The sequence below is a fragment of the Chaetodon trifascialis genome, chromosome 20, assembly GCF_039877785.1.
Source record: "Chaetodon trifascialis isolate fChaTrf1 chromosome 20, fChaTrf1.hap1, whole genome shotgun sequence".
In the NCBI taxonomy this organism is placed as follows: Eukaryota; Metazoa; Chordata; class Actinopteri; order Chaetodontiformes; family Chaetodontidae; genus Chaetodon; species Chaetodon trifascialis.
The window spans coordinates 13678057-13691052 of NC_092075.1; the positions used below are offsets into that span (position 1 = coordinate 13678057).

Consider the following 12996-nt stretch of genomic DNA (forward strand, 5'->3'; position numbering starts at 1 on the left):
GTCAGTATTGGGAGCATGTTAGCAAGCTGATGTTTGATGGTCATTTTGCACAAAGCTACAGAGCCGCTGTAGACTGTATGTCCTTTATTCTAATCAAAATGCCTAAAAGAATTCCTGAATGTCACACAGGTTTACTCATTGTTCGCCTCCATTTATTGTGACTAAACTTTCCTCAGCACCAATATACAATTTTGTCACGTTTTGACGCAGACACTGATGAAGCATGACTAATCTGATCTGTGTGTTTATCGAGCATGCATCATTAATGCATGAAAGTCATTTTTATACTATGTTGTGATTTTCGCGGTTCCAGCTGTAGAACATGAACTCAAAACAAGAGGAAAACCTCTGATACCTCAATTTGATACAGTCTTATTGAAGGTGTGTTAGTGTACAGATAGATATCTTTTCATCACACCCGCAGATTAAATTTCACGCTTATTTCCCAGCTGACTGAGGACAATATATATATACTGTGTCTCAAAACACATACTGTATCCCCTTTAACACGGGCAACCGTGCAAACTCGCCACTGACTGAACCAGCGTGTGTGTGTGATTAGGAATGTAAAAAGAAAACACACATCTCACATGAAAAAGATTTTCTGTCCTTTGAAACTGACAAAATATAAAGTGACCTCCACACACAGTACAAGCTCTGGGAAATACACAAAACTTTATACACAATTATACACTTTTAACCTGAAGTCTGTTGCTGGCCTGCTCATAATAACCGCGTTCTTTCGAGGCTTTAGTGGTTTTATCCTCCATCAATAACGTCAGCAGTGCAAAGGGTCAAAGTTCACAAAAGGTAGTAGGAGAGGAGCGGGTACTGGCTCCAGTGGCTGTGTTGGTGGTATCCATGCTGTTGGACATTGTGTTCAGCTCTGCCAAGCGGATGAGGTGGAGTGTGGATGGGGGTCTGAGCTGCGTCTGCGTCGCAGAAAGGCAGTGGAAATCTGGTGTACTCTGCAGATCTGGAGAAAAGAAAGTCAGACCCTGGTTAGTTTTTGTGCATCGTCATGCTAACTGCTCATGCATCTTTCAGCAATCAAGGAGTCTCTGAGGCAATAAAGGTGTGAAGTGCATGGATTTATTATACTCATTCCTCCTTCTTGCTGTCACATTTAGATATTACCAATGTTATTGCTTTTATGTTTTATTTTCTCATTGGATTTGATCTCGCCCTGGATATCTTAAATCATACCTGTAGGGCTGGTATGACACGGATGCAGGCACCATCTGTTCTTCACAGCTGTAGTCATACTCGTGCAGCTCCAGGGCCTCAGCATGTAGACTCTCAGATGGGTCCTGCTCCAGAGCCCAGGCTGAAAGGTCACTCCCCTTCAATGACTGCTGCGAGGAGGCCTGATTCTTCCCTGCCTGCACTGACTGAGAGGAGGAGGGCATCCTCTGCAGGCCTGAGGGAGAAATACAATGTTTAGTAGGAGCTCATAATAGTATGAAAACACTGGCACACAAGCTGAATGAGTTGAAAATAACTCACCTGGAGGACTGTTGCAGAGCGCTTTCCTGTCCAGCGCGGCTCTTTTTGCAGGAGGGCTTCTATTTGTATGACATCTATGAAAGAATAGTGTATTAAAGCAGTTTCCTTTACACTTTTCACACCACTCAGATTTAATCTAAGTAATGTGCAGACAATGCTTTATCACTACATATGGTGATTACAGATGTCTGTCTGACTTTCAATATAAATCTAAGATGCACAGAGTTTGCTAAATAAAAATTCATTAAAGCAGCTGGCAAGGTCACTCAGAACTGCTTGGGACTACCCTGCAGCAAATTCAAGCCATATTAACAATGTAATTCTCACCTTTTGCTGTCCTCCCTGAATCCCTTGGCGAAGGGATTGTGGTCGATCTTCAATTTAGTGATCTTTAAAAAAAAAAAGATAGGGGTCAAACTGTTAGTGGTGCAGTGATTTGTTTTGATTATCGAATATCAGCAATTCTGCGTTGGGTGTGTTTCGTAAATCTGCTGTACATGTTTATACCTTTGGGTTCTGGTAAGCGGTCACTGCAGTAAAGGTCGTCTCTGGGAAGGAGAAGGTCTGCAATGGGACCCAGCGGACAGTGCAAGGGCCGTCTGCCTGGGTAACATGAAACCTGGGGTAGTAGCGATGCATGGAGCGCAGGATGATCTGATGGAGGGGGGAAAGGGTGAGCTGAGCGAAGTGAAAATAAACATAATTATGTTAACTGTGTGTGCAAGATGGTGTCTTACGTGGCTGTGCTGGTCTACATCATTGGTGAGCTTCAGCTTGTGAAAAGACAACGGTCGCTTCATCCAGTGACTTCCTGGGGCAGGGGAGTGCGGGTGCACGTACGTCCTACACGTGGGCTGGGGGTCTGCCGTCCCTGCGACCTCCCACTGCTCCTTTTTCCACTATAGAGAAATGGGGGAGGGACAAAAGGTTACCAAGTGTGAGACCTGGGGACATGTCTGATTAATCATAAGCCTTCATGAAGCATGAAATGATTTTTTTCCTCATCACAATGCAGGAGAGCTGTGGTGCAGTAACGCTTTCTTGTGGGCAGGATTTATTGCAGGGCCATTCTTTACATTATGAGCATATCTCCCTGGTCACCTATTATATTTTTTTTTAAAAGGAAAATATCACCGTTTCTACAAATTCACCACCACCAAAAACTCTCTCAGTGATCTCCCACAGTACTTTCCCTTTATTATGTACTTCAATGTTTTTGGGTGTGTGCTAAAAGCAAGATGTGTGACCAAATGGGCCACTGCAGTTGATGTAAGAGCCATTGAATGTATGGATGGCTGGCTGCTCCCTCTTTCACTGATTGCGAATAAGGAGGGATGCTAATTGATTGGGCCTCCAGCCGAAAGTGCACAAACAAGAAGCCATGAAGGGCTTTGATATGCAGCGGTGGACGGCCCAGAGTGGGCAGACCTATGCCTGGCTGCAGACTGCTTTGTTTTACATACTGCAGTCTGCTGGTTTTAGTGTCCAGCAAACCAAACAAAATGTGGAAAACAATGAAATTCAAACAACTGGAAAGCTTCATACTGAATGAACATGTTGTGTCTGAAGCCAAAGGGGTGTAACAGTGCGTACAGTGTGTGCTGCATTGTGCATTTACCTTGTACTTGTTTCTGTCGACAGGAACCATATCCACCATGATAACATAACTGGCAAAAGGCTGGAGCCCAGATACACTGATGCTGCAGTGTGGAAACATTCTCCTGAAACAAATACACAAAGCCACAAGTCAGTAAATGGTCTGAATTCTTTTTAAGACACGATAGAATCCAATTGTGCCATGTATAGTCAGAGTCCTCTGCATAGGTGATTTCTCGTGGCCTATGTGATAAATGATACAAAGCTGGTATTATTATTAATAATTGTTCTGGCGTTTGTTACCTTCCAGGCTTCGTTAAAATCATCTCTGTTCCAATGCTGTCAAAGGACCTCCAGAGATCAGCATTCTCCAGGGTCATCCTGATGCAGCCCTGCTGGTATGAGTCAGGTGCTGGAGGGTCCTGGGACATGCTCAGATTCGATTTGTTGTCTGCAGAGAAAACAGGCAAGTTCAGCAAAATCAGACGTGTTTATAGAATGTATGGCTGGTTTGTCGCAGTATGGAGGTTGTAGGAGGATCAAAAACAGGAAAAATCTGTTCCTGCAAACATGTATAACTTCCTATCAACATCGCTCTGAACAGTTCCACATTCTAATTTTGTTCTCAATATTCCTCTTCAGGGATATAACTGAACAACTCTTCAGTACTTCATGGCCAAATGTATGTTGTGATTATTTACCTGCAACCCAAACTATGTGTCATGTTACACGTGCATGCTCACACAGCATAGTTAGATTTAATTAGACTTACCAGAGTCGTGTTGCATGTTGCGATGTCCTCTTATTGTCACCACCAACACAGATGAGTCAAAGTGCTGCTTTCAGGTGTTCTAACACTGAAGTCAAACACATCATGGTTCCCTATCTTTTAAAAGTCTGAGCCTTGAACTTGATTGGTCATCTCAGGGAGGGTGGGGTCTAAACAGCCAAGGGGCCGCAGTCAGAGCCGAGTGTGGGGGCAGGTGAGAATGTTTGCTGATGCGGAGGTCTCGCTGTGAAGTTCAGTGTTGGTTTCCTTTCGTTCAATGAGCCATTTCAGTACTGGTGTGTTTTTTTTTATCATAGAGATACAATTGTGCATTATCTACCTCAGACAATGAACCTAATGATGAATCTAGCAGTGTCCCAGTCATAGAGAATTTCAAAGTGCACTGGGGGGATGGAAGAGCAGACAAACAGGTCCTTTCCTGGCAGCTTTGATCGTGTATTGAAAACAGGTCGGGAGATTACAGAGGTGATTGGAGTTGGGGTGCAGCCTTGACAATGGCGGACAATACTGCTAATCCTATGGGCCCTGCCCCCCACCCCCAACCCTTCATGCTACCTCCATTAACCTGGGAGGTGAGGAGGCCCTCTGATGGAGCCAGCAGTTAGCAGCCCGTTCACATGAGAGACTGATGGGAGGAAGGGAAGAGAAGCTGTTTGGACTTTGGAGGACAACATTCAAAGTTTACAGCCCACTGAATTAAATCTTACATGAATTTTGCAAACAACTTTGTGCAGACCCACAGAGATCTCAACGTTTCCAAAGATGATAAACATATCAGGCTGAATTTTGGGGGAATTTTGGGGGATCTGAATCTTTCCCTCAGCTCACCTCTTCAATGAAGAGCTGGAACAAGCTGATACATATCAGACAGAATTGAATTTTGCAATGTTAGGAAAAGAGCAAGAGCAACTAGATAAAGGGTTAAAACTCTCTGTTCTTAAGACAAATGGAAATATCCGAAAAAGGGTGCTGATTGTTAGAATTGTCAAGAAACGAGGAATATAGTTTATCTTTGAAAAACATTGAAGAGTTCATCATTTAGTTGATTAAAATGAATCAAGATTCTTGAAACAAGTGGTTCAGTGGTTCAAGGGTTAACCAAAGTAAAACCTTTCTATGTACAAAACAAACTAATAATTGAGTAAATATGCTTTTAAGAATTTAACATCAAATCATGTGTGCGTATTTCTGTATTGAAATCCAACAGACACCAAACCAGATGCCCCAAATCTATTTATATGGTATGCGCAGGCTCTCTTGGGGGGGGGGATTTTTGCCCTAAGGTGACAACAGAGTGGCATTTGATTAAACCAGAGTGGCACTTATGAGCAGGATGGCCCAAACATCCATATGGTCGCATAAAGGAAACAAGAAGTCTACATTTTTTCTGCGGGATCCATCAGGAGCGTGCATCAAAATGTGTTTATCTGAGGTCAGACACAGGGATTTGTTTGACATTAATGCTTCATCACCCTTTAAAAACACAGGGCGCTTGGATTTGGGAAGCGATCCAGACCAGTTATTTCTTGCTTTTGCCCTTTCTGCGATGTAATACTGTCAGGAGCAACAACAACGTACGTGATTTAAATCCTAGCCATCAGAATAACCAGACAACTGTAAGACAGGAATAATGCCAACATTGTGTCAGGCCCCTCGTCCTCTCACACAGATACACATGGTACCCTTAAGTGTCTCTATGAGATTCACCCGGCCAAACTCATCACTTTGACCCAGGAGACCAAGGTTTGTGTACCATGAGAAGCCAAAAGTGAAGGATCTTTCCTATGTGGAACCAGATAGTTTTGATGCCTAAACCTAACCAAGTAGTTCTCCAACCGTTTTACAACATTAACCACAAGGTTTTTGGCAGGAAGGCTTTGTGCGTTGCTAATATGAGAACGTGTTGGATGGCTGGAGTCGTCGGTCTGGGCTTCTAATATTGGGTGCTGGGTTTATATTGGACTTATTTGAAAGCCTGGTGTGTCTCATGCAGATGCTAAAGTGTGCCTGGTGTGTCTGTATGAGAAGCAGAAGGTTGTGACAAAATGCCAGGATTTGGCACTCTGGGAATGAGAATGCGTTTCCATTTTCCACCTGTGTTTGTGGCACCAAAACTGGATGCTTTCAGTGAGACGTCGGGACATTTTCCACCTGTGTTTCTGATGACTGAATTGGATATTTTAAGTGTTTTTTGTGCATAAACCTAACTAGACCTTAACCACAGCGCTGTCACAACATACAACTGATTTAAACATAAAGACATGTTGTTGTGAACGTAAAGAAACATGCATTTTGTGGTTCGCTTAAATATAGCAGTATTAGAAGGAGCAGCCCGCTGCCTTTATGAGGCCTTTCCGCTGCAACTGCAGGCATGTTGAAACATTTCTCCTCTGCTTAAATCAACTTGAGGCTGGAAGATGGAATCCAGTCTGTTCCTGCCTGCGGCATGTGTCACCTCTGCAACTATGCTACAAAGTCATGTTCATGTAGAAAAGGATATCACTAACATCTGCTCCTGCTAATACTGTTTCAGATTGACTGTGCAGTGCTGCAAAGGGAATGTAAATGTCAGTGTTTTGCATTGGATTTCAGGTAATTTGCTTCACAGTGTTACTCAGCGGTTTGCAATTAATTCACCAGCAGCGTGAACTGCAAACGCTGTGTCTTGTTTCTGTAATGCATCAGTTCTGCTGCTGTAAAAATATCTCGTGGCACAGGAAATGTTGTGGTTTCAAGAGTTTCGTCAAGTAAGCCTAAGCTGCAGCTGGAGGATGCAGTGCGTGACCCCGGCGGAGGTAGTGTGGAGACGTGGCTCTGTGATCTGCTCACCGCTTGGATGTAGCCGGTGACTGAGTGAGTGGGTGGCGTGAATAATCCTTTGTGCGCCTTCAAAAACTGAATGCTGAGGTACTCCCCAAACAAGGTATTTCATTTCTAGGGAAATCGATCGGTGTGTTCGTGTGAGGAGAGGGATTTCAGAACATTGTCAAGCCTTCAAAAACAGCTTCCTCGACCGTCTTACAAACCAGAACTACAGTGTCAACCAATGTAGGGCAAAGATCAAGAGATAATAGTGAAGCTGCATTGTTGGGTTAAAGTGAAGTTGTTCCACTGCTTTAATCTAAGAAAATAAATGCAATATGTAGGATCAGATATAGAAACTTTTACAACAAATGAACACATATCCATGGTATACTAATGTTCACCATTGCCCCAGAACTGTAAGATAATATCAGAAGAAATGTTTAGAAACCTTAATAAAGCTCTTACTTGCCAATACTGCCACCTACTGGACGTCTGCTTAAAGACACAAATTGCTGTCAACTAATTGTCTACTGCACACTTACCTCACGGATTTTCCTTGTTTTTTATGCTCAACTGATGAATGCACCCTCTTAATCAATAATACCCACAATGCAATTCAGTCTCCAGCCTCAACAGTTGTCCATGTAGCAGTGCCCTGAAAAGATCAAATCAAACTTCAGGAGGGACATTTGGCATTTCATATTACTGCAGCATGAGAAAACCAGAGGACCTGGAGATGGGAAGAGAATGTAGATGAGCAGCAAAATAATTACAGATAACAAAAACTTCAAAGTAACTTAAAAGTTACACAGTGAGGTATATACAGTATATAAGTGTAACAAGTAACAAGTGTGAATAAATGTACGTGCAAAAGCAGCAGTGCAGATTTCTAATAATCCAGAGGAGTAAATACAGTATATATGAGTTTAATATTTATGCACAGACTATTATTAAATAAAAATATAGTCAAGCATAATGAAAAATATATGTATATGTATATGTGTGTATATGTATATGTATAACACATATATATATATTTGTATTAGAAATAGAAATCTTAGAACAGCACAGTGGCGCAGTAGGTAGCAAGAAGGTCGCTGGTTCGATCCCTGGGTCGGGCGGGGCCTTTCTGTGTGAAGTTTGCATGTTCTTCCCGTGCTTGTGTGGGTTCTCTCCAGGCACTCCGACTTCCTCCCACAGACCAGAGACATGCTCATTAGGTTAATTGGTGACTCTAAAATTGTCCTTAAGTGTGAGTGTGAATGGTTGTGTGTCTGTATATGTTGCCCTGCAATCGACTGGCAACCGGTTCAGGGTGTACACCGCCTCTCGCCCGTTGACAGCTGGGATAGGCTCCAACCCTGAAAGGGATAGTCGGGTATAGACAATGGATGGATAGAAATGTTAGAAGTTTGATTTCTCCTGAAGTTAACATATATAATACACACACACACACACACACACACACACACACACACACACACACACACACACACACACACACATATACAAATACAGGCCTGAAACATTTGTGCTTTTCCTCACACTTATGCACTGTTGTACTTATCATACAATGTTGTATTTTGCTTGATTTCTTTCATTCTATATGCACTACTTTTTACCTTTAAACATATTTTTTAAAATATAAAGTTTGATAAAATAAACTATTTGAACTGCATGTATTGTATGAAAGGTGCTATACAAATGAAGTGTGTGTGTGTGTGTGTGTGTGTGTGTGTGTGTGTGTGTGTGTGTATATATATATATATATTTATATATATATATGAGATAACGGAATACAATCGAATACAGCAGCAGTACTTTCTCCAGACCATAATAATTCCCTGGTCCGCTGAGCCGCTGATGCATGCATTTGGGAAAATGAGCTTTTCTGCACCTAATATAATAACATAAAGTATTCTGTCTGAAGGCACTTTAACAACACGTAATGCTATTTTATGGAGCAAAACCAATATTAGGAAGACGGTAGTGCCATTGCCAAAAAAGTACTCAATTACTACAGAGGATAATGACATATTTACATTTATTCACTTTCTACCCTTCTTATTTTGGCATTGAGACGTGGGTGATGAATGAAATTTATTCCATTTTGGATCATCTACAAACCACTAACACAGAAACGTATGAAAGCTGCAAATGACACAATAAATTCTCACTTTTGCAGTGAAATATAATGTTTGGACAGCATAGACAAAGACAAACTGTATTTCAAAACAGAAGCAGAATGAGCAGGCAAAGTAAATATACTGTTAGTGCTGTAAAGGGCTAATTAAGGACATCTTAAAGCTCAAGCAAGGGGAATAACAACTCTTCAATTTTTAGTGTGAAAAGCATGACAAATGAAAGGAAATTGAAAAGGAGTCGAGGGAGAGAAGTTAATGAAACAGTTAAAGTGAAAAATTGGAGGAAGACGAGAAAGGAAAAGAGAAAGTGATGAAAGATGAGCAAGAAGCCCTTGAGAGAGTGCACAAGAGAAGAAGAAAGCTCTTGAGACAGGAAGGGGAAGGATAAAAAGGTAGGAGGAAATTGACAGCACATTTCTTCTCATCCAAGACAATAATTAAGCGAGGGGCGCCTCAAAGACGTATAAAGAAATAAGTTTGTTTCAGAAGTTAAAGCAGAATGTATTTATCAATAATGAAACTTTTTGACTGGTCAGACGCTCCAGCGACTGTAGATCTAAGGAAAACAGACAGGGGGTCTAAGGAGGACCCAGAGGAGGCAGACCTTTAGTCAGAGCCTCACAGAAATATTTAACGAGACACCTGAGGAGATCAGAGCTGAGACCCCTGCAGATCCTTCTGCTACCAGCAATGCTTCAGTCGGCTCAGGTGAAATCAGAAGGAACGAATGAGAGAAACAATGACGTGGCTTTGACCCGTGTTATGGTGGAAGGTAGGCACTAAGCTCCACCCATTGATGGCACCTGCATTCATTAGCGCAGCTGGAACTAATCAGCCGGGCTGCTCTATATAAGGAGGTTTGTGGCTCTGCTTTTGTGTGTGTGACACCGGAGAGTTAACACCTTCAGTTGGCTCTCCTGGTTTGGTGTGTGTAATTGTGACTGAGTGTGTGAATGTTCTTAAACTGTAGGGATTCTTTCCTTTCCAGACCTTTACTCCCTCCTTGCTAGTGATTCTTGACTCATTATTTTGGGGCTCATTTCTTTTATTCTTCTATCATTTTGATAGAATTAGTGGGTGTTAGTGGGTAACTTAATCCCCATCACCTTTTAGACCCCAAGAGATCCTTTTGTGTTGAGTGCAGTTGAGTACTGTTTTTTGTTAGTTTCCCCTACCAACGACGCCATTATTTTCGTTTTGAGGGGAAACGTAACACCCGCGTGATCCAAGTCATTAGTAGGACTTCGTCTTTGACACAATCTACTGCTCTAAGCTGATAAGTCTCTAATCAGTCACTGGAGAAGGCTGCAGTGAGCCAAATCTAACAAAGCATGCTTTCAGTCACTGTTTTCAGGATCGACTGAGTAAAGAACATGTAAAAATCACACTGCATATCATTTATGTGTCTCTTGTCAAAATGTCATACTGTATCACCAGCAGGGGGCAGCACAGTACCAACAAATAGTAGGTGCATTAGGTTGTCATTTTTCAGTAGCTTTGACAGCAAATTCACACATTTTCAGTCTGCGTTCATAATAATTTAAAACACTAAGCCATACTTTGTTTTCATTCATTATGATGGCGGCTTGATATGTGCAATTTAGAGTCACGAGCACCTGCGTGTGTTTGCACGCACACATGGGAGGAAAGAGCAGCACCTGAAGGAAACCCCACACACAGACCAAGGACCTCCACCTCCCTGCTATCAGCGACTGAAACTTCTTTCCTTATTGTACATCACCCGAATAAGTCATATACATGCTGAAAATGAATGTTGTTCAGTTGATGGATGTTTAGAAATCTCAGTTAAGCCGTTTGGCAGCACAACAGACGCTGCATCTCACACAGCATCCAGCCACATCCTCTCAAGCCATCCCATGGCGCATTCTTAAGTTAAATCGCTCGAGCTGTGAATGCTCCAGCCTCAGGGTTGTTCACTTCAGAGTGATTGGCTCTGTCTGGCCGAGAGAAACCCTGCCATTGACAAGAGGCGCAAGAGCCTTCAGGTATCATTTCATGTCCATGGCAGGCCAGCAGTGGCCCACACATGCAGGTACCATGACTGAACCCACTCTTACGGCTTTTGCCTTTCAACTATATTTCCTACAATACAGCTATTGCAACTCCTCCGCATCTCCCGCGGCTCAAACGTTATGACAGGTCAGGTGTTTAGAGGTCTGTGCTGCATATTCTGCATCTGGGCCACTTTCAGGGGTCCTGCTCTGAGCTCTTTGATGTGTGTGTGTGAGGACAGGCAAAATGCAAAATGGACAGCGACAACAACAGCTGCTGCTCTCCCCTATGACCACCACCTCCTGGTCTGTGGTGGGCTAGCCGAAAGCTGAAACACACACACACACACACACACACACACACACACACACACACACACACACACACACACACACACACACACACACACAAAAGTGTGTTTCCTTGACTTGCGGGGACAGTACTTAGACTTGCTACCCCTAACCTTAACCAAGTCTTCACCCTTAAATTTGATGATTTACCTTATTAGGATCTGCATTTTGTCCCCATGAGGAAGGTGAGTCCCCAAAATATGACTGTGTAAACTCATTTATGTCCCTACAACTTGGGTAAAGCCACACATACACACAAACCCATGTACAGTGTCTCCATCACTTTTGGGGACATTACATAGACTTATATTCATTTCATGGAGACTTATCCTAACCATAACTATAACCATAAGGAAGGCGAGTCCCAACAACACACACACACACACACACACACACACACACACACACACACACACACACACACACACACACACACACACACACACACACACACACACACACACACACACACACACACACACACACACACCCTTCATCAAACTCATGTTCAGAGCTGATTGATTTTGGGTTGCCCTTTCCTGGTAGTAGCGTCCTCTCCGAGGTCTGACAACTGGCATCTGTCTGAACGGGAGGATCTGCACTCACAGCACTCTCTGCCAGACGTTCATTTAGAAATGACTGTTTTAAAACATAACTGTTGAGACTTATTGTCATGAGTTTAAGAATTATTCATATCGGTGGTGTTTATTGTGAGACCTGTGAATGCAGTTTACAGATCAACTTCCTGCTTTTCACCTCCAAATACAAAGGTTTAGATAATCTGTCTAAAACCTGTCTGATCTTAGATCTGAGCAGTTTCATGATTGTATTGCTGTAAGGGATAGAAATGACGAGGCTCAGGTTGTAATAAACAGTATAGTCCTTTAACAGAGTGTATGAACAACAACTGCGTGGAAACACTTCCCTGTCTCCTCTGTGGATTATGTATTTACTGCTAAATTACTTCTTTATCTTTGCCACTCTCTCTGTGGAAAATGATTTTTTTTTTTCTATTTGTTTGTCTTTTTCTTTGTTTGTTGGTTGTTCTGTTCTCCGGCTTCCAGTTCTCAGCCTGCCTCTTTCTAATCCTGTGTATCTGTCGATTAATCTGTCACTTTCTGTCCATTTGTTTCTCCTCTCGCTGTACGCTCCCTGCCTGTAAACCAGTCCACCGCAAGTCCTCAGCTTTGCAGGCAGCTCCTCCACTCTTGAATATTTTAGTTACAGAGTGATTGATTGGTTCTGCCTGGCCCATCTGGAGACTCAAGCAGCAAGGGTGCCATGTGTCAACTATAGAGGAAGCTCCATGGGTGATGACTTGGAATATTCAGGGAAATTGTACTTTTATAATGAGAAATTTTCAATAACATTCCAATATTACTAAATTAAACATGTCTAATTGGTACTTTGGTGGTATATTTGTGAAGACATAAGGCTAGAGAGTCACCCATCTCTGCTGCATTTGCCTGTGGGTGCAGGTGCTCTCCTGGTGGATGCAGAGTCACACCACTTAATTAATACCACTCGAGTGTGTCAAGAGGAGGGAAGGAAAACTGCTGCTCTCTGCAGAAATAACGATTGAGTGACTTTTTAAACTTTTAAACTTCATTTTACCTTGAAACAGAAGGAAGTTCTGGGTCTGTATTCTCTTGGTAGAGGTTCATCCGCAGCCTTTGGGTACGATAAACCAGCAAATGTCCACACACACACACACACACACACACACACACACACACACACACACACACACACACACACACACACACACACACACTCACACACACACACAAAC

At 42.6% G+C, this 12996-nt stretch overlaps 1 protein-coding gene across 1 annotated transcript; it reads right to left on the reverse strand.

The window, feature by feature from the left end:
- Positions 1 to 620: 620 nt before the first annotated feature.
- LOC139349002 (T-box-containing protein TBX6L-like) lies at positions 621 to 3890 on the reverse strand. Its single transcript, XM_070989444.1, has 9 exons — positions 3875 to 3890; positions 3406 to 3553; positions 3125 to 3227; positions 2244 to 2405; positions 2014 to 2160; positions 1834 to 1895; positions 1507 to 1580; positions 1207 to 1420; positions 621 to 976 (listed from the first exon to the last, which is right to left on the reverse strand). The coding sequence occupies exons 1-9, from the start codon at positions 3888 to 3890 to the stop codon at positions 802 to 804; spliced, it is 1101 nt and encodes a 366-aa protein (XP_070845545.1). The 3' UTR covers positions 621 to 801.
- Between the last annotated feature and the right edge of the window lie 9106 nt (positions 3891 to 12996).

Coding starts and splice junctions, on each gene's coding strand:
- LOC139349002 (XM_070989444.1), bottom strand. Junction 2,161..2,243: donor ATGTAGACCAGCACAGCCAC/GTAAGACACCAT, acceptor CCCCTCCATCAG/ATCATCCTGCGCTCCATGCA. Junction 1,581..1,833: donor TTCAGGGAGGACAGCAAAAG/GTGAGAATTACA, acceptor ATTCTTTCATAG/ATGTCATACAAATAGAAGCC.